Source organism: Stegodyphus dumicola, chromosome 1 (genome assembly GCF_044657685.1).
Source record: "Stegodyphus dumicola isolate Sdum_Otavi_A_Nest chromosome 1, ASM4465768v1".
Taxonomy (NCBI): Eukaryota; Metazoa; Arthropoda; class Arachnida; order Araneae; family Eresidae; genus Stegodyphus; species Stegodyphus dumicola.
In genome coordinates, this window is record NC_140768.1 from 187,465,347 (window position 1) to 187,488,914 (window position 23,568).

At 33.7% G+C, this 23,568-nt stretch overlaps 1 protein-coding gene across 1 annotated transcript in view; it reads right to left on the minus strand.

Moving 5' to 3' along the window:
* Positions 1–23,568, minus strand: part of LOC118200712 (solute carrier family 7 member 14-like) — a 349,638-nt gene that overhangs the window by 205,871 nt on the left and 120,199 nt on the right. The window contains exon 2 of the mRNA XM_085823820.1: positions 8,905–9,046. Within this exon, the coding sequence (XP_085679946.1) occupies positions 8,905–9,027 (123 nt within the window). The 5' untranslated portion in view covers positions 9,028–9,046. The remainder of the gene's footprint in view (positions 1–8,904; positions 9,047–23,568) is intronic.

Here is a 23,568-nt window from a genome sequence, read left to right on the forward strand (position 1 = left end):
GCTGCAATTGTTTCCAATAATAGTTTAATTTTTAACATTGCTGATTTGAAAGGAACATAGCGGCTCAGATTATGAAAAAATGCGATTTCTATTTCACTGAGTTTTAGTTTATATTCAATCAATTAATAAATGTTTGAAGTATTTCTAATACAATATTTCATTGCGTTGGAGTGTATTAGAATTATCATTCTAAATATAATATTTCATTGAATAACTTGCGACCAGGTAATCATCTTTCATTAAAAGAGCGTGTTTCGAAAATTAAGTTTTCCTTTACAATTTAAATTGCACAATATTTTCGAAAGTCGATCCATTTCAAAATCGTCAGATGATTTAGATTCACTGCCTGTTTTCCAGCGCAGCTATAGTAGAAATTCAGAAATTGTTTCACAAACCAGTCCTTTTGATAACCTAATGAATTCAGTGTTTAAAACTTATTCTAGAAAGTACGATTATTTACTACTGAAAAAAGTCTAGTTAGAGAGCATCTAATATCTCAGAAGTGTGATGATAAATATTGTTACGGCATGTTCAGGCGCGGTAAGATAGCCTCCCCGCAGAGCAGCTTTGGGGTTGCCAGAAAATGGAAAGGAAAACCAGGTTGCCAAACTTGGCGAAAAATTGCCTATTTGGCGATATTTGGCGAAAAAATTGGCGATATTCCACGGACGGATGGAGAACTTTCTGGAACGAATTCTTACCGGTTTAGCCCAGAATGTTCTCGAACACAAGCCGGAAGCTATATAAACCCTGCTGGTACGCAAAGAGTTATTCAGTCAGGCGTGCGGAATCGATCGAGTTGACAGTCGGTCAGCGAGTGCCGAGTGGGTCGCCGAGTGCACCGAAAGAGTCTCTTAGTTTACCGTGGTTAGTGCATTGTCGAGAGAGTGTGTTGAGCTCCGGGAACGATTGAACCTAGGAGTCGGGAGCTGTACTGTAGTGTATCACTGAGTGCATCGCGAGTTGTAGCGTGGAGAGTCTCGAGAGTACGTGGAGTTCCGAGAACGACCGAGCAGAATCGGGAGCTGTACTTTGCCGTGAAGCTGTATCCACCGTTATAGCCTGATAACCTGGAGGCTGTGTCGCTGCTTGTGTCAGCGTGTTTATGGTAGTTTTTCGACGACTGTAAACGTGATTTTAGAGCTGTCCTGATTGATATTGGTAAATAAAGTGTGTTTCGATATTTCATCAAGTGCTGTTTTCATTATTCACTCCAAATCCGCATGAACCCCGTAACGAACATACCAAAGAAAGAAAATAACGTAACAATACTCATCTGATTGCATATATATCCTCACGTACCACGAAATAAAAGAGAATTCTTGATTTGCCGTCCATATTGCTCGTACTGCTTTATGTATGGAAGTTTTCGGTATGTGAACTGTAGAATTTGAACTGAATTATTTATGATAGTATTTGGAGATAATAGAACTCAGAAGTTTAGAATTATATTGTTAATTATTATATTATCATGGATGAAAATACTGAGAAAGCTTTAGATGACGCAAAAGCATAATGCAAAATGGTAAGAGGAATAAAAACACAGGAAAATAACACAATAGCTGAATTAGTAGAATAAGATACCGTAGATATAAAATCACTAGAAGAATATGAGATCAATCTACCAGAAAACGCAGAACAGATATTTAAACTAGATCCATAAATTCAGGCATTAAATTCCGGAAGAACTGGGTCTCAAAGCTGAAGTCCAGCAGAATCAAGAATGCAGAGAACGCATTACATGTGTAAAAACAAAAGTCAAAAATTATCTCCAGAATTCAGATAGGAATAAGGCTGATTTTTTGTTAAAGACTAATTCTTCACTTATTTCAAGTAGTGAACAAGATAAACCCAAAATATCTTAAAGCTTTCTTTAAAGGGCCAGCCTTAACTAGTATTCAAGGATTATTGCATAGGAAAATAATTCTGATCTAACAGTGAAATTGCTTAAAGGTATGGGAAAAATAAAGTATTGTAAGGTTTAATAAATAATAGTACTATAAATTATTGCAAGTTGTATAGTAAATATAATGATGTATTGTAAATAATGTAGTAGTTGTGTTGTAAATAATGTTGTAGTTGTATTGTAAATAAATAAATAAATAAATTATTGTAATAATAATAAAATAATTACAGTAGTAACCGTATATTATTACAAAAATAAATTATTGTAAGATTATTAACTATTTGTTAAATTTAAATGCTTTAAAATCAGCTTCCCATTTGAAACAATTCCGGGAGTTATATGATAAAATATAAAACCAACTACGCGGTATGCAAACGCTTGGTGTTGATTTGAATCCATACAGAGTTTTAAAATATCTTAGGACAGAAATAGAAACGCGAGAACGAACATTTCTATTCCGACAAACAGGGATAATTAATCCCAAACTAACGATTATGTTAAAAGCGTAGCGTATAAGCAAGCAATTAATAATTTCTCTTGAAAGGGAAATAGATAGTAAACGTTTAAAGGAAAAAAAAAAGATTCCATTCCTATCGCAACTACACTGAGTGCACTTCGACAAATTTGCATCATTTGCAATAACTCTGTAACTCACACTTGTGAAAATTGTGATAAAAGACATGGGGAGAAAGTCAAATGTTTAAAATGAAATGGTAGATGTTTTCTAGGCTTACAAAACATCCCATACGGTTTGCTTATGTAAATTGAAAGCGTGATGCTTAACATGCAAACATAAACACTCTATCCTGATCTGTGATGCCAGATACTTCCCATGTGATACTCAGAATTGCATAGAGTTCATGAACGATGAAACAAAGGATCAAAGCAGACTTTCAGTGAACCATAATGAACATTCCAACGTTTCAGCATATTTAAAGAAAACAGTAATTTTCAACACTGACTCAGTCGAATGTTTAATAGATGTTGAAAGCATTATTAAACTTTTAAAATTCTCAGTAGCCTCGAAATTGTAGCAGCCAATACAAAATAAAATCGGAAATGTAAATCATACATGAGAGGATACTTTCGGGTAAAGTTAAAGCTGAGCTGCAATTTTGTGACGTCACATCGGCTGCGGATTTGTTCATTGCAAATGACGGAAGCACAACAGAATGACCAAACTATCGGATGAGAAATTTTAAACGATAAAATGTTGGCTTATAGAAAAATAGGCTTTCGTAATAATATTCCAGTCGCACAGTTGAAAAATTGCGTGCAAACGCATTAAATTATATGCTGATGATCCAACGGAAATAAACAGCAATAATATAAATTTTGTGCGTGCTGTAATCCCCGCTACAAATAACGGATTGATATTATTTCAAAACAGACATCAAAATTCGGATTAATTATCGGAAGTTATTGACGATGAAACGGTAGTTCCAGTCATCAACGCGAGAAATAATAACCTCAGATTGAGGCAAAATCCAGTTTGTCAAAGGTATCGTAGACATATCAAATTATTGGAGGATATAAATATGCCTAATTTAAATACAGATGAAGATGATCAAATACGTACGATGCAACATGCTGACCAATAACTGAAAAAAATTATCAACATTTTCTAGAAAAAAGAGGAGAGCGAATTGCAGAGGGAAAACCAATAATGAGGAATTACGTATTTAAAAAGGAATATGCTGTTTTGGAAACCCATGGTTCATTTGAAAGTGAGAAACTGCTCTATAATGCATGAGTAGACGTGCAGTAGTGAAATTTCATGATTTATATGGTCATTTCTTTATGGACAGAACAGTTAGCAAAATTAAATAATTATATTGGTTTTAGGCATTGAACGATATGTAAGAAATTACATTGTGGGTTTTGAATGTCTCCTGAATAAAGTGACTGGTGGCAAATACTAGGGATTGTTACAGCTAATACAAATCTGGTAAAAGACCGTTTGTCATTATTATTTGTTCAAATGGATCATACGGGTCTTTTCATAAATATACAAAGAGGTAATCTGGAACACTGATAAATGATAACGTAACAAGGTTTGTAAGAATTTTTGCAGTCACAAAAACAAATGCCAAAAATGTTTTTAAGTCTTTGAAGAATTTTATTAATGATTTTGGTCTACCGGTAAAAATAATAAGTGATAGAGGATCCCGTTTTACCTTTTTACAATTTAAGCAGTATTGTCCAGACAAAGGTATTCATCATACCTTGAATTCTACCAAACTATATAATAAGCGTGTCAAGATAATAGTTTTAGGAACGGTAATGACTAGCCTATTAGGTTAATAATACAAGGATTGGGACTCCAAAATAAAAATAAAGCTGAAATATCACCAACATGGTAAATAAAACTACAAATAAAACACCATTTGAAATGTTACGTGGATATTCAACCAGATTTAATGAAACCTTCGCAGATAACAATAGACACATGCAATAACCCGCGAGAAATCCAAGAACAAAGTCGAAGAAAAATCGAATAACAACCAACGAAAATGAAAACAATTCGACAGAAAGAGATGTCGTACAGTCATATCTGAACTACCAGAAATCGCTATGATGAGATATGCTGCAAAAGCTACAGGCGAGGCTATGGAAACACAGACGAAATATCGTGTACTATTTGTAATAACGGTAGCATTACCCAGTGATACTTACGAAGTAACACAACTAGAAGCGAAATGAGGACTCTTGTTTCATTTACCACAGCTCATGTGAGTCAAGTAAAATCATGGAAGTATGAGCCCAGTTTATGATGAAGAGGGGGAGGAAGAAAATGATGACAACCAGGGCACAGACCAGTTACCAACATTTGGATTCTCGACGAAATCCCCGAAGATCCGTGCATAAGGACTAACAATGGTAAATTTTACTTCGTCTAAGGTAAGAACTTTCCCTTTTTATGTCTATATGCATGTAATAACTGATAAAGCCTCAAAAGGACTTTGTACATAACAGAACTTTGAAACACTTATAGTGTATTTCATTTAATTAATGATTAAGATGGTTAATGATATTACATTGTGATTATTTTAAGATTTATAATGTCTCATTGATATTTAAAATTGATTACGTATTTAGTTACAATCTTGAGAGAATTTTTATTATTATATTATTCAAGTACATTTAAGAAGTTCAATATTAATATAAACTTAATGGGTATGTTACAAATTTAATGAAGAAATATGTAATAAATTCTATAACGGGCAGAAATATGAGTTCCATTCTATGATGCACAGAAATATATATAAATTCTATAATAATATATAATAATAAATTCTATAATATAATATATTATATTCTATAATAATAAATTCTATAATATAATATATTATATTCTATAATAATAAATTCTATAATATAATATATTATATTCTATAATAATAAATTCTATAATATAATATATTATATTCTATAATAATAAATTCTATAATATAATATATTATATTCTATAATAATAAATTCTATAATATAATATATTATATTCTATAATATGTATATAATTCTATAATTTATAATAAAAATAAATTTGTACTCACGCGTAATTAATTTAAAACCGTTAGAATTCCTAAAAAATCGAAGCATTTTATTTGTTTAAGAGGTTTCTTACTGCTCAGGAAATATAAAAACTACGGCACTGTGTTATATTTTAAAATAGAAGATATGTATTTATTTATATACATTCCTTCAATCAGACGTCGCCCCATCAGTTCTCGACGGATTAAGACAGCTGAATATTAGAACATAAGCGAACAGGCGGGCTGCATGGTTGGTTTTCTTTTTTTTTCCCTATGTGTGACCTGTATACCAATCAGTGTCTTTTATAATGTCTTCCATGAAGGCGTCTACTCCCTTAAGATAGATTTTCTGTAATTTTGTCCTCCTGTATATGCATTTAGCAACAACTCTGTTTACACAAAATACAATTCTGTTTACCGTCTGCCTGTTTATTGAAAATAAACTTTCCTGCAACAGGAAGATAAAATATGCATGATCCAAAAGCATATTTGTTTTGTGAAATGCTCGAACAGCTGGCGTTACAGTCCAAAAAATAATTGCAAAATTCCCTCCTGGATTGTGAAAATCAAATTCTTGCAAGCATCGAGGTAATTATAAGTAGTGCAATTTTGTTACTGATAACATTAGTATATATTTAAAAGTTCCTATATTGTTAAAGACATTGTATGATTCGTTCACGTCCATGGTTTTTTATACAATAATAAAGCGTAGAAAATGAGGGAAAAAAGATTCAGTTTCATTGGAGTTGTGCAACAGCTTGAAACTAGAAACCTTTCTTTTAAAACTCAGTTGTTGCCAGAATTTTAAAACAATCTTAAACTTTTTTCTTAAACTGTGATTAAGAGTATTTAAGTGCATCAGCTACAGCTATCTGTTTCTTGTACGAAGCGTTATTTAAATTTTATTCAAACATTTACAGATGCAGTCTTCAAAGTAATTTTTAAATACCAAGCGCAAAATCACAAAACGATCTTACAATATTCTATTTTTTTTTTCAAATGTGGGGACATTTTATCAATCTACAATATGTAGTATGCAGTGTTTAGTAAATGAATTGCGCTAATTAATTGACACAAAATTCTTACTGATCATTTTATTGAAGTGGACTTAATGCTTTTCGCATTTCCATAGTGTAGAGCGAAAAACAAAATGTAAGTTCAACTAGCCAGTCTTACACCCACAAGAGTAAGCCTGAGACAAACTAACAGCGTGGTCGGTCTTTAACCAATCGGAGTATTAGCAGATCCTCGTGTAATGTATAAGCCAAAAAATATTCATTAATATTTCCTTGATCTATTTAATTTAATTAGCTATTCTTATAATTGGAACAATATAAAGGGTGTTTCAAAATTTAATGGAACGGACTTTAATTGAGATAGGATATAATCAAAACGATCACTCCTCATCATAGAAAGCATGGGTCATACGATGAGCGGTTAGGCACTGAAGAACTTTCACTGAAAATTACTTTCCCTGAATGTGACTTCCTTAGGTATGTGACTCAATATATGCTGTCTTCCTATAGCAAGACAGCAAATGACGATGATCGCCTTCTCCTCATTTTTTAACTCAGTCTAAATTGGTAATTAATTACATGCGTATAAGTGAAATACTCCTTATTCTTCTCCAAATCAATCTCGTTCTTTCAGACTGTTAATGTTTGTGCCAACTTGCGAAACTGATATTTTAGCCGGAAATAGGGCTCAGTAAAAGTAAGGTTATTGGTGGTCACGTGATGTAATTAAATCTGGGATTGAAGATTACCTCCTAGGCGATAGAGGATGCCGGAAGGGTAAAGGAGCGAGACCATTGTCTGTTAGCAAAAAATTACTTGACTTATTTGACAGTCGTAATTTTACTCGACTTATTTAACAGTCTTAATTTGTAGAGACATTAAGTATTTTTTGAAAGCAGGAGTCATGAAAAATTAGCAACGCCTTCGCCGGGAATCGAACCACGGACCTCTGGAATATGCGCCAAGCATGCAGACCACTACATCACGAACGCACGCTAAGAAGGCGGGAGAAATACCTTATACACCATGCTTCAAAAACATGAAATATAAAAATCATTATTTCAAAAGCTGAAACATGCCATAACTGAGAAGCGTATAAGAACAAACTGTACAAAAAAAAAAAAAAAAAAAAAAAAAAAAAAAAAAAATACAAAATATAAATCAAAAAGGAAAAATAATACAAAAAGAATAACGATGATGCGCTAGAAAGCCACAACTTCTATACGTACATCTATCTCTATATGTTTGCGTTATGAATAATGTAACATATGGGGAAACGGAAAATACCGAGCTCTTGGCCGTTACGTGAGATTTTTCTGACGGAAACTGGCCCTTATCTACGTTACACATGAAGAAACGCACGAAACGATCTGAGCAGACTTCCAATTAATCGGGATTCAAATCCCGAACGATCTGCTAATATACATCAATCTTAGATTCTCCACCATTGATAAAGTTTGGAAAATGTGTATATAATATTCGAAAATATAGATTTGACAGTTTCTTTTACTTAATTTTAGTTCTATCAGTTGGTGGAGTACACTTTCCTATCAAAAGCTTTCCACTTTATTTATGCAAAGACTGATAATGTTTGGGAAATCCGTTTATAATATTTGAAAATACAGGTCTGACAGTTATCTTTTATATTATTTTTATTCTATTATTTGACATGCTTTCTTGTCTGAAATTTTTCTTTTTGTTTAGGTAAGGAATTATACTTAATTCGAGATAAAATAATTTTTTTCTATTCTTAGATGTAAAACTACTCTCGATAAATTTAATAAACAAGTCGCAGATACTGTTACAATAATTGTCTCCAATTTATTTGTCCAGATTTTCAATAACCATAATATGATACTTTTCTGAATGAGGAAATATTAATTTCCATTTTCTCTAAAACACCCATTATGAAAGTGAGTTCTTTGCCAGTGTAATCAGCCTTATTAAATATTCATGACGACCATACTACGATCAATGCATTTTCGGTGAAGGAAAAAATATAATGATTGTCATATTATTAATCATGAGGTATTTGAAACTCCTTGACGGGTTTACAGTATTTATGCAGTCATAAGATATTTTCTGGAATTGTTAATTACAAGGGACTGACTTAAACGTCTTCGGAAATATATAATACGCCAGAGTTTCAAGAGAATCAGCTCCAATGAAGAGTGTCAAACTGAGAAATCGACATTTCAGTAAACCACGTTAACACGAACTCGCTTAAAGCGAACTCTCGGTTAACACGAACAAAATTTGTGTCAAGGAAGCGATGCACATGATTTTGCAGGACGCAAATTTTGGGTTAGCACGAATTGCAAATTTTCATGGCAAAAAATAGTCATAAAACTAGAGAAATCCGTACATACTATATGCTTATACAAATTATCACTATATATATTGTGAAATATATAGACAAAGTTAACATAAAAAAGGTAATGCATACCTTGAGTTGTGTTTGTTGCTGTGTTTCAGCAGGGTCGGCTAAATCTGGATCTTTTGTTCTGATCAACTTGCTAACCATAACCAGCATTTTCTGCCGGAAGTTCTGAGACCCAAGCACGAACATCGTCCCTGCCGTTGATCACCTAGATGAGCACAAAAGAAATATATTATTAATAAAATCTAGGTGAACACTCAATGCACAATTATTAAACAGGTGAGAGATACTAATGCGAAATATAAATATAATAAGACACTGCTCCAAATACAGGTACTGCAAATTTCCGCTTTAAATTCGCTTCGATAAAAATTAAAAGATTTTTTATTTCGGTCAATGAAAGATATCCGAAGGCGATTTTCTCTTTAATCAAAACAAAAGATAAAAAGTAAAAAGATGTTCCAGTGACTGCTTTACACATTGACTGCAGAAATGTCTAGCTAATTGTGATACAGGTTTAAAGAAATTCTTATTCCTAGAAATAAACTTTAAAAAAGAATTTCAACAATCTTAGAAGCCAAACTTAGTATCTTACTGCAAGCTTTTCTCATTGAACTAGAGTACGACACTTTCGATTTTCAACAATGAACAAACACATATAGAAATTGTAGGTGGTAAATGATAGTATAATAATACTTGAGTTTTATCCTCTAATCCTTTCTTTAACATAGTAAATCATGTATCTCATACAATAATATATCCCACCACGCAACGAATTATTATGAGAGCCATACTGTTACAATCCTGAATGAGGCATTTTTGTCCTCTCATCCTTTAACACAATAAACCATGTATTTCATACAATCATATATCCGACGACGCAACGAATTATTATGAAAGCTATACTTTTACAGTCCTGAAAGGGGTATCTAGGTACAATAAAGTAGTTATGCGCTGTCCGATGAGGACAGTTACAGCGCCACCTGGTAGAAAAGGGAAAAGTTAGCGTTTCTATTTCGAAAACAATACAAGATAAGAAAAAACGTGACTTACAGAGTTGTAGAGCCTCACCGATTTAGTACGGAAAGACATCTCGTCCACATGAATATTAAGAATAGAACGTTTTAAACACGCATTTTTTTGTTCACTATTTCCTACCGTGTGACGTAATGAAACGATCTAAAAAGGAAAAAAGCAACTAGTTATCACAAGATACCTTTATTTTTTATGTTCAAATTTCTCTCGTCAGCTGAAATGCACATCTGGACCCTTGTTAGAACTTCACGTTGCACACGTTGTAACATAACAAGTGCCACGTTTGCACGAGCACCCGTATACTTCGTTGAAAGTCCTGCAGTGTTTGCACAGGGCTGCATACACCTGCTGTTTAAGCTAAACCCACAGCAAAAGTCCACTGGAGTCAGGTCGATGAACCTGGAAACCACCATACACGATTATTCATTTTCCCAATTCCTCCATCATTAACTCATTCACTAGTGAACTCTTGTGCTTAGGCACAGCGTCATGTTGGCACCGTCCATTCCGGAGTTGAAGCGAGGGTTTCAACCGAATCGGGTATTACGCCTTGCAGAAGTTTTAAATATTGTGCGGCCCTAATAAACGTACCCTAATAAAATATTGGACCAATTAGCCTGTTATTGTAAATTCCACACCAGAAATGAATCGAACTGATGTCCAAAGTCGATAGAACATAATGGATTTTACAATCCTCAGTAATGGGTATTCTGTCTATTGCACATTTCATTCTGCTAAGAGCGCGTATCATCCGTCTACACTATATCTGGTAAGAATGTTGGCTGAACCACTATCTGGTTCAAAGTTGCGCCATGCGAAACGTCTCTCGGCCAAGATGTAGGAGAGTGTGTGATAATACATCTTCCGGTTAAACTTTCTGCCGTTCCTTAGCTGGTATGTCGGATCGACATCGGCTACTTACGCAGCCTGTCTCTCTTAAACGTTCCATAACCTGTAGAATGGTTTTATATGAAAGAAGAGTGTAACAGGAAAAAAGTTGCCGATACACCTGTGCTCCTGATAGTGCCTTGAGCCCACATTCACCGCAAAGAAAAACCATCTCAGAATAATCCGATTTTCAAAATCGCTCCATGAACATGAGTTTCAACCTTATACTGATACTGATACTGATTATGAAGTTTCTAATGTGGCCTAAGAAGGGACCTTCATAAGCTAGATAAGAAAATTAAGCCACTGAGGGCATATGACATTGATCAGCTAGTACGAGAAAATTCAGAAATTGTTCAGAAAGTGAGGTAAAATGGGGGGACCATTATCTCCTTAGCTGAATACGTGCCAATCTGTTGGAAAACGACGAGAGACAAAACTTACGATGCGCAAAAGGACAAGTAAACGTTGGCAGCCAAAGCTAGGTTATGAAGTTGGAGTCACTAAGGATGTGAGTAGCAAACAGTCTGATGAAATTATCTTCTGGAATGATTTCGTAACTAAGGACTTCTGAAAATTTGCAGCGTCACATCTAAGTCCAGTTTTGAAGAAACGCTCATTAGGTTTAGTAATGTGGTCCACCATAACAATCGATTTTCAAGTCGTCATGGATAAGATTGTTTCTAATCAGGTAAAGTGCATTTTTAATTCTTCGTAGAATCTTATTCTGTACCACCTGAAGTTTGTGGACGTCTACCTTTGAGGCTGATGCCCAGGCTGTAGATGCATGCCTTAGAATTGGCCTTATAATGTATATATATCCTTCTTTTTAGTTGAAAGAGAGTCCAGAGTAATTTTCAAGGAGTACTGAAAGCTGGTTGGCGATACCACAGGCTTTTCCTATGACGTGTTTATATGACAAGTCCATGTGAGCCTTTGGTAATGATAAAATTAGTTAACTTACATTCTTTACATTATTAACGTCTCCTATTACGTAGAGATTGTTCAATGCTATATTCTGAAACTTACATCTCCTTATCAGTAATACTTAAAGCTATTTATACTGAATTTTCCATTTTTTTGCACCATTCCTCAGTAGCTTAAAAAAATCTTGGAGTTTGTAAATGGCATTATTTGGTTGGACAGAGTTCATGGCTACCACCGTATCGTCGGTACAGCAAGCTAACATCGAGTTATGATCCAGTTTATCTCTGGGAAAACCGATTACGTAAAACAGTAGAAGATTGGCGCAAGACAGGAACTCCTGCAGTAATGTTTTTGAAGACATTTTCTTCATTAACAGTGAAAGTTTGTTTGGTAAGGAAGATATTGAACAGAAGAATAATTTCCCGAATAAAGTTCCTCTTGATTAGTTTGCAGATCAACCCATTATGCCAGACGCGGTCGAATGCTTTCGCCACCTCTATCATAAGGAGTTCCAAGCATTTCTTACGGAGCAAAGCTGCAGTGATAAATTCTACTACCCTGTTAGTTGCTTTGAAGTAGGTGCTTCCTGAATCCACATTTATCTGAGGGTACCTGAGGATATGGAGGATATAAGTACCTGAGGATATAGATTAAAACTTTTTAGATAATGCGTTCATAAATTTTGCTGAAATTAGAAAGCAAGCTAATACAACATACAGCCGCAATGGCATAGCTCTTTGATAGCTGTCTTAGGTGAATAGGTGTGACGTTTCATACAGTATTTGCATAATGCACAAATTTTGCGCACCAAGTTCCAGTCAGGTTGAGTGGATGCGTTTTGCGACACAATTGTATACAATTTGCGTATTGTCTACTCTGCTTGTATAGAAAATCAGTACAAGGATGCACTCCGCGGTGTTTGAACCACATTCCCATCGACTGTTAATAACAAGCGATGCTACTGTGACGCGCTTTTCGTTCAAGTTTCGTGAACTCACAGTTTCAGAAATCACGCAGAATCAAATGTGCGTTTTCAGCTGTCTGTTTTTAGCATTCATGTCCAAAAAAAAGGTATCTTTTCGTACAAAGTCGATGATGCTTTGCAACTTTGTAATTCACGTTTTTCTCCTTATCTTGTACCGTTTTCTACATAGGAACTCTAAATCCTCCGTTTTCCACCAGGTGGCGCTGTAAGTGATCGCCTCTAGTAGCGCATAGCTACTTTACTACACCTAGGTACCACCTTTATGACTATAACTGCAACCGTTCGGCAGTCAAACGGTTGGTACCAGACTTTAGTGGTAGTCTGATTTGGTAGTTTCCGTTCGTGAAGAAGGCGCTGTAATCACGTACGATGGAGGCAGGATCTTAGAAGAGCTCCTAAATTTTCAAAGATATTTTTCAGAAAATATTCATTTATTTAAGAAAAATGTTCGCGAATATCCTCTACATTGTCTCGTTCTCAAAACCGAAAGTTCTCCTGAAGGTCTTATCTTCCTTGCAATCTTTTACAACACCAAGACGGAACATTCAGATAAGTAGAACTTCTTTTCTCTAAGCTAAATCAAATATCTGTCACTAAAGTACCTTTAAATTCATTTATTTATTATGATCATTAATATTATGCTCATTTTATTATGTTCTGGCATTAAATATTTAATAATTGCATTAAATCATGTGGTTCCTTTTTTTTTGTTTTTGTTTTTTGGTTACCATCTCGTAGGGACGCTATCCTTATCAGTAGCCCTTATCAGTAGTGTAGTCTGTTAGCGCTACCCATTGGGGCCACTTTGAGGAATTTCTCGAGAGGGGAGAAACACGATCTTGGGCCTCAATGAATGTATAGATTTGTAGTTTTTGCTCCTTTAATCTATATTTCCTATCTATTTAAATTAAAAGCATATATTAATACAGTGTGCCTCAAATTGATAAAATAGTACACATATAATAAATTATGACCATTAACTTAATAAATAAATAAAATGCTTATTTTTTTAAAAAAAATAATTCATATTAAAATTAAAAAAAACTGTAATTTATTTACTTATTTATTTTTGCTGATGTGTTCTCGCCTTGTTTTAGATTTATGATTTTATCTGATGGTGTTTTCTGAGTATATGAATACGTTGGAAACCGCAATTGATGATGTTACTTAGGTTAATGTATAATTTTTCATGATATTATATGCATCTTGATCTTATATGTCTTCTGATACTGTGTCTCAAGGTAGAGGCTAACGTATTGTTTCCCATGTTAAAAAATAAAAGTTTAATCTAAAAATTTTAAAATTTTTGTTTCCCTGTTATAGCAAAAGTTAGCTTCTAAACTAGACTGTTATGTGACTGGACCCCCAATATTTATATTTTATTATTAATTTTTCCCCAGCTTCACATCTATTCAGCTTTAGAATACACACTCATTACACACACCTGGAAGACTCTATTTAATGTAAATGATAACAACTTCCTTTAACAACACTCATGGACACAATCGTGGGGTTTTTTCTATTTTTATTTTATAAAATTCTCTTATTTCCTTTCCTTTTCTTTCTATAAGCCTTTTTTTTTAAATTATAAACATAATTTTTTTTTCCTCTCCATTACTTTTGGGCCATTTTTTTTTACTTTGCTTTGTCCCATCTTTTCTTCGTGGCCTTTCGAACTCGTATAAAATAAAGTTCCTTTTTACTCTCCTCTGAAATACGAAATTGCCCCCCTTTCTGTACACCTTTCCTTCGCACCTATGCTTGATTTTTCGCCCATCGGTGCAGAAAGACTTAGCGGGTGCAACAAAAGACATCTGTCTACTTTGTCTGTCTGTCTGTCTGTCTTTAGTGGTAGTCTGTATATTATTTTTTATTCTCCGCATCACACATTGCCAGTGGCTCTTCAATTGTGAGGCTTCTTAAAACGTTTGCGAAGCGAGATCTACCTTATTTTTACCAAAATCTGTTCACGTCCTCCGGATCAACAACCACTACAGCCCTTTATTTTTGCCTCAACATTAGCAGGTTCTTCTTCACCATAGCAGCATTGGGCTCGTTGCCTTATCCTAGTGACAATTGTGGCCGTAAATCATGTTTTTTATTGATAGCCGCTACAATACCTGTCATTTTTATGAGGTTTGTCAATATTTTCTATTGAATCACATTTCGCTCTTCAGACCTTAAACGTTTCTTCCTCTTAGTTCCATAGAAACGAATGAGAATAATCGACATATAATATCAAAATTCTATTTTATAAAAGTATAAGATAATGTATTCAAAACCATTTTTCTCGGTTTTATCTCGTTAATCCGTTACAAATACATAAAACGGAAAAATGATTTTGATACGGAGATTGTACGTCTTTTCTTTATTATATAAATGCACAGTTCTTCACGCAAAGTTTATTTACTACGAAATAGTATCATTGCAAAAATTTTTGCCGCCATTTGGTTTTATCATTTGAAATAGCTAATTTTTAGTTCAGGTTTTACGTGTTGCATCTTTAACATACAGGGGATTCTGAAAGCAGTAGATGACTAATTCTTACTGGTACCCATATAATAACTGCTTAGCTTAAAGTTCCTCAAAGTATTAAACATTAATGTGCACGGAAAATGAGACAGTAATTCTTTTTAATTTTGTGATTTTTATATTTTTAAATACTCTTTTTTTAACTTTTAAGAACGTTAAAAGTAAATTCTGCTTTCAGTAAAACTATAAACTGATTCAGGTTTGAGAAATTCCCTTTGCTCCTTTTTTCCACCTCTCAAATATGGCCCTTTTCTACAGTTTCCTTAAAGCCTTTTCCCATATAAATCCATGGTAAGTGCTTCTCATGCCATTTCGGTTTATGGGCTTTCAATTTCATGCCACGTATATTTACATAAAATTTTAGAGAAAGGCTCTTATTTTCGTAAAGCTGGAAACGCTAAACATACCCACATAGAAATGCTGCGGTTAGATTCCAATCCGTCACAGTTGAGTGTTACATCATAATGAAATACGCAATGACAACAAAACCGCTCATTTGAACCATTGAACCAGTATTATATTAAAACGAGCCGTATGAAGTTTTGAATCGCTCAGTACAGATAAGAATTATATTTACATTATACACACTATACTATGAGAAAATATTTCTAATATGCGTACTGTTGCATGCTACGAGTTCGAAAGGATCTCCTTAATAACTGCGTCAGATAAACAGAAAGAAAAGTAAATAACTGCTGATAGAGTAAAGTTTGACATCCCAACATTCAATGGCTCGGTAAACCTTATAATCTAGTACACGTTTCACCGACTACCGTAATGTGATGCTATTAGCATTTTGTTCAGCAACATTCAAAACGTTGGACAGTTACTTTGCGCAATTTTCCATTTCGGTTATTTCTCGTTTATATAATTACAATGTTGAGCATATTATTGTAGCTGAGTTATTTAAAAGATAAGTATTCGTTAATTTGTGGAGATTCATGTATTTAGACAAATCGTTTATTTTTAGTTAAAGAAACTTTCCTTTTCGTTCTCCTTTTCACCCATGCTCTCCTGCCAGAATGTTAATCAGGTAGCGAGCGTTTATTCAAATTAAGAGAGAAAGAATTGATATTTAGGCGAAGGTTTTAGAAGTTGATTTTAGAGCTTCACGCTTTGGCTGCGTGAAGACCCCAGTGTCACTTAACAACGATTTGATTCTGTGGCGTTGAGTACTTCTAGCCGCTAATCTTGTTCCACCGGCTTCTACGAATCAGAGCCTGCCTGCGTAATTAAATCCTCCTGTGAGCCGTTAGGCTAATTTAATTATACTTTATTTTAAGCTCAACATTGCTTATTTAAGTTAAACCAGAAGTGTTGGCTTATGTATATCCATGTGAGGCCATCTGTGAAACTCTTTGTGATTGAATAAAGGGTCATTTACACTCTTCTTTTGACTTAGTCTGCTATCAAGACCTAGGATAAGTCTTCTAGAGAGTCCTATAGTCCTCTTTCAAGAGCTCATTAATTTATATTGCCAAAGGATACGAGAGTCTATAAACTTTGTTTATTGTTTCATTTTTAATAATATATCTATGTGCTATAATTTACATCTAACTGATGATATTTTTTAATGTCTGCAATTTTCATGCAATTAATAAAAGTTAGTTCCACCTCCATACATTTTCTGTTTCTTTTATATGAGTTTAACCTTTTGACAGGAAGAAAGGCGAAGTGAATTTTTTTTAAACAGTTTTATAAGAAATTTTAATTCCCTTTAATTCGTTATAATAACGAAAACGCTGAAATTTTAAATAATGTTATTCCTACACATATGTGCAATAGATAAATATTTGCTCATTCATATGTAAGTAAATTGGTGAAATGCACTTTTCATGTCCTTTACAGAAAATATAAAAGAAGACAAAAAAGTTACCAATTTCTAAAAAAGGCAAGTTAAGGGATTAAAAAAGCATCAGAAGCAACATTTCCTAAGCAAACAATGATAATAAAGGCTATGTTTACTAAAGCTTTACTTTTCTAAGAGATCTTCGCTTAGAAAACTGTTGTAGCTAATAGAAAAATAACATGATAGCAAATATTCACGTAGGCAGCTGATTCAATCACGTAGGGATAAAATATTCGCGCAGGCTTTACTTTCAGCAATGTTTGGCGGAACAATTTTACTCTCCAGACGCAATTGGTTTTTGGACAGATGCAACATTCTTTCATGTTGGACAGAAAAATAAGCAGAAGTATCTTCTTATTCTATAAATGACAGAAGTACTTTATTCGAAGTATCTTAGGAATATAATATCTACCTAAGTATCTAAGAAATATACTGTACGAAAGCAGAACAGCAGTTTTGATTTCATTCTTGGGAAGTTATTTATTGTGTAGAGCTGCAAGATTTGTTTAGAAATCTCTTTATTTAACATCAAAAGTAGAGGTTATTGCTTTCATTAAACGCTATGAGTACGATACCTACTTAGGGTCCATAACGTTAATGTTGGCGCCTGACTGAAATAGAACACGTGGAGATCTATTGAAAGTCAATTACCACCGTTTCATTTCGACAGGATATGCACTACCTAAGATAGAATGGACGCAGTATTCACTTCAGTGAATCAAAAGTATTAAATTAAACAGACGTTTTTGTTAAATAAAATTAACAGGATCTGACTGATAGCTCCAGATATCTATGACACACCTGCGCCTGCTTCAGGAAATAATGGGTTCCATGCCAAGGTAGGGTCGAATGCCAAGTTAGGGTCGAAGTCTGGACAGCTTCTTAGCTGAGAGATTTTACAGCGGTGCCTCGCATAACGAAAGCATCACGCATCATACATCGAACAACCCCTGCCCAACGAACTGGCCGAAAGAAATATTTGCATATCAAATTTGGTCCTGTATTACGAACTGCAAGCATCACTACGCATTGTTAATACGTTAAGGTTTAGATCGTAATTTATTTTATTTTAAATTTAGGTGGGGCACGAATTCAACAAATGCATCTGTGAACAGGCAAATATTAGGAACAGAAGAAACTACAGTGTTCATGTCATTATTTCAACATCTACGTAATATCGCTGTAGATCTGTAAACTTGTATTCCTTTCTGTTTTCTTTAATAGCAAGAAGTTCAGATGATTTTTTAATGAAATGAGAGGGAACACAAAGGATCTAGGCAACCTACTGAAATCAACAAAGATCTATAAAAGCAGGAAATAATCCATGCTGAACTAAACAATGGCGTACTACGAGTAATTGAAGCTGAGACGAATTGAATTGTTGATATGTTCAATGGCAATGACATGGATAATTCTATGACTTGCTGAGGAAGAGGGAGAAGCTAATCAATTTTAAACAACTTCATAAAACTTGAGCTACCTCAAAAGTTCAAAAGCAATCGCGCAAGAATTAAGAGTCAAAAATAGATGTGCAAGAATCCGACATTCAAAGCTGTTGACAGTTGAAACTTCGGGGAAGATCTCTTTCCTACAGCTCGCAGCAATCACAGTGATTATGTGGAAGACATGAAAGTCCGTGCTTCCGTCCACATAATGCCTGCCCAAACCATCTAGCCTAAATCTCGTATTGGTCACTTCCCTCGGGTGTTGGAGAAGAGATAATCCATTTAAAACGGAACTCTTCTGTGAAGACACTAATCATACAGTCAAAAATCGTTCTGCATCATGTTAAATGGGCTTTCTTTTGCAAACACGTGAAGGAGACGCAAACAGCAGATCTTGGAAATAGACGAGAACTTAGAGCCCTATGTTCGCTTTTCAGGGGTACAGTTGACCGTCAGTTCATCTTTACGGACGACATCATTAATTTAGTGGGTGATTTTTTAAAAGGTGTATCTATTAACCTGATGAATTCGCAGACATATATAAAGAACTAAGATGTGTAGAACATGTCTGAGACGCTATTGGGAGGGCAATCGCAACTCGCCTTTCCTCCAGTACCCTCCAGGACCTAAAAATAGCGCTGCTACAAAGAGGGACTAACTACCACAGGGATTCATAAAGTATCATCCCACATTCCCATTATAAAATCACATTGTGAGAGCTGTATGACTATTGTTAGAGACCATGCCCTTTATTAGCCTCTTGTCGTGATCAGTCTTGCTATTTCTGCTTTGGATATTGCTGTGCCAATGAGCTTATGCATGATCATGAGTATGTACCATGATTATGAGTATGTACCATGTTGTATGGTGTTAAGTTTTTTTGGGGGTGGGGAGTATTATATCAGTCTATGTTTATACCAAAATTTATCAAGCTTTGCCCATCATCTCTAGTGATAATCGACCAAACATTGCATAATTTCGAGCAACAATATAGTTTCAGACAGCTTGTATATAATTTAGGATGCCTAATTTCGAATAATTCATGAGAAATGATAGTTACGTTTGGGTTTTCTCATTACCTTTTTTCAAATTAACTAATTCAAAGCATGTATAATTTTCTCTCTTAGATTATCACACTGAGTATCGTACGTCTAACACTTAGAACACTAGAACATCATACTTCTGATTTTGTAAATGCAAATAGAAGATAATATTTATAACAATACTGAGCTATGAAAATTTACTATTAACGAGAAAATGTTACAACACGTGGAGGCTGAATCGGAGCATGATTTGGTGTGCGATATGCAACAACAAGAATTCATTTATAATGTTATAACAAAATCCAAAATTATAGGTGTTTACACATATTTAGAACGATTTTGATAAATAATTAAAAAAGCAGTTGTTCGAAATAAAAATTTGTGCAATAGAATGAAGCTATTTGAAATGAGGAATATCGTCTGTTCCTTTTAAATTTATTCTTCTTTAAAAATGTAGCATATAATTCAAAAAGCAGTGTATTGAAGGATATGATTTTATGAAGAGAAATTATCCTATTCCATAATTAAAAACGTTGTAAAATGCATGGCATTAAAATTTCTAAGAACAAAACAAGCAAAATTAATAATCGAAAAAGGAAAAGTCGTGAATCATTACTTCTACATGGAAGAAAACGAATACCCGGAAAAGGTACAAATAGTTTCTAATTTTTCTAAAGTTAAATTGTTGACAAAAAGAGAAAATTCGCCGACACAACTGCAAATTCTTTAAATACATCTATAGCAAGAATAAATAAAATAATAAACCAAAGTTTGCACCTTAAAAATTGTAAAAAACATAATGTTTACCGCCTTTAGCCAAGGCGTGTGGCTCAAAGCAGAATAATTTGTAAAAATCCTGTATGATATCTATTATTTAGCAAGAGGTAAGTGAAAATACATTCTAACCCTTGATGAAGCATGATTTACCTTAATAACTGCAACAAAAAAGGTCTTATTTATTATCGAACCCGAAGAGAAACGAATATACAAAACCCTGGTTCCGTCAATGCAAAGGAACTTCAGTAAGGGATTTATGCTTGTCGTAGGCTTCTCTTACAACGGGAAATTAAAAATAAGGAGAGTAAAAAATAATGTTAAAATCAATTCAACGTACTATCAAGAGAAAACTTTGTAGAAGAAATTATACTTCTCCCAAAGCCTTTCAAAGAATGAAAATTCGTGAACACAAAGCAACATGTGATACTTCGAAAGTACCACTGCATTCCTTGAAAAATGAAGACTGGTATTGGTATTCCATATGTACCTTTTCATTGTATTCCTGCGAAGTTTTCTGAATATTATATTATCCGTCTCTTGACTAGAGTTATTTCTAAGCGCAAATCCACCACTATTGATGGACTGCAGGAAAGTAGGAGAATAGGAATGGAAATCAATATTCCTGAAAATCTTGTGAAAATCTTTTCTATTATCGAAATCTTATACAGTCTTATACTCCAGAAACGAGATATCAGATCGAACGTTTACAAAACTATTTTTTCATTTTAAATATTACTTAAATGGCCTCGAAATCGTTCTGAAACTGTGTAAACAGTCTCTGTAGATCTACTTCATTTTATTCAATGTTCATTTTTTATTTCTATTATTTTAAGAAATTCAGTATGTATTTAGAAACCTTCTGAAACATTTGTAATAACTCTATGTGTATATATATACTATAAGGTTTTCTCCTGCCTTCTTTGCATGCCTTCGTCGTGTAGTGGTCAGCACGCTCGTCGCGAATTCGAGAGGTCCGTGTTTTGAGTCCCGGCGAAGGCGTTGCTCATTTTTAATCTCATCTGCTTCGAAATAACCTAATCTTGCTACAATATAAAGTAAGAAATCTAGAACTAATTTTTCACAAAAACCAAAAATTGAAATTCATAATTAATTAGTTTCAAAAAATTATATATATATATATAGAGAGAGTAATTCGATGTATCTAAATGTAATAATTCGGTATAGATGACTTTAGGATATCTTAGATACAAGAATGACCTTATCAGACAGACATGGCCGAATTTAACATACCTTTATTGCTGGATTAAGCACCAAATTCGCTGTAGGTATATGATGATTCTTAATTATGCATATAGAATGATAAAGCTGCGTAGACAAAGCACATAACGGTGAAATAAAATGACCCAAGGTGGCGTTGATTCATGTATAGCTTTATTTTGTAATTAAATAGGATATGATAATATCACGGATGCTATTCACCCGAGGAATTTTAAAAACTTAACATTCTCGGACAATGAAAACAAAAAAGAGTGGCAAGTACGCGTCTAAGCAGAAAGCAAAGTGAGCAGAAAAAGTGCTACGCAGTTATTAGCAATGGTATTTAAAGACCAAAATTTCTTTAATCTGATTGGCTGAGAATTTGTCGCATTGCAGCATGATTACATAAACACGAAACAGATTAAATTTTCATTTGACGCATTTTAGATACATTTATTTGTATTTTTAAGACAGGAAAAGGACATAGCCAAATTAAAGTTAGTATTTCTGAGTTTCATATTTTTTATATTACACACATTTGTTGTAGTTTATTTGTACCACATATGTGGTGGTTGTATATATATATATATATATATATATCGAAAATGCATTTAATATCCCATTGAAAATATATTTAAAAGCTATCAAGCAAAGTTCTTTTATTGTTTCGTTAATTCTTGCCCCTTCCCTTTGTTGGAATAGCGAATGCCTTAAAGTCAGTGAGTTTATCTTTTTTTTTTTTTTTTTTTTTCCCCTATCGGTTAAAGCACTGACACAAAGTGACTTATTAGATAATTAATGGCATTTGCGTATTAACCTATTATCTGCTTCGTATGCTTTTACTATGTAAAAGTAAGTCAGGCACTTTCTTTTGATTATTACTATCTTACTTATATTAAGGAATTCTAATTATATTGAAATCTCATAGTTTAATCCAAAACCTGTGAAATGGAAAATTTTAGCATGTTTTTTAATTATGAAATTAAGTAGAATAAATTAACATTGCATGAAGAATTTCTTTCTTTATGACCAGTTTACTTCCATTTAGAATTTATTCATTTTGTATAATTATGATCATTTCAAATTCCAAACGTTTCACATTGCAATGGGGTGTTATAGTTTCTTACTTTGATAAAACTACGTTCGACTTAAGATGTTATTGCCAATACATAAGATTTTTTTTCGAATTTAATATTATAGAACGCATTGCTCAATACAACACGTTAACCGTTTAGAGTGTGATTTTATCTGGAATTCTTAACGATTTGTAAGAAGAACGATTTAAACGATTTCTGGACTTCTTAACGATTTAAAAGTTTGTTTATGATGAGTATCATAAATAAGTGCCTGAAAAAGTAGAAAAGGTCAATTGTAAACTTTCTAATTTGTGTCCACTATCATCTGCATCCAAGTAAAATCTAATGATTGCACTGAAGCACTTTTAATAACGTCTATATGCAGCAAATGATTAATTCCTGATTGCCAGTAAGCGAAAAACATGATCATTTTCTTTGATAATTAAATATTTGGTGAGATAATATGAAAAGTGTTTTGAGAAGGGTGATTATGCAATAAATGTAACTGTGAGTAAACTACGTATCTAATAATTTTCAGTTTTCCATTGCGTTTCGAATTTCTATTGGACACTAGTTCATTATTAATAGAACTCGAAAGGTGACGCAGGTTAATTTCGCATATCATATAACCATTTTACTGAAAAAAAAAATGTTATACCATATAATGCTGCTTTTAGGGATAGTTGCCGTTTACAACACTTCGTGCCAATTTTAGGGCAGCTCTCTGAAATTCCGATCTCCTCGAGCTATGCCACTTTTACATTAAATAACAATTTATGCAGTCATATTACGAGGAGCTGAGAATTGCTCCGCATAAAAATGAAATATGCTCAAAATAAACCGTTGCAGCTGCCCTTTCTCTGGAAATTCAGAGTTAAAATAAACGAAGGAGGAAGAAATTTATTATTCCGCCTCTGGGCGAAGACATAAAGAATACTATTATGTCCAATCACCA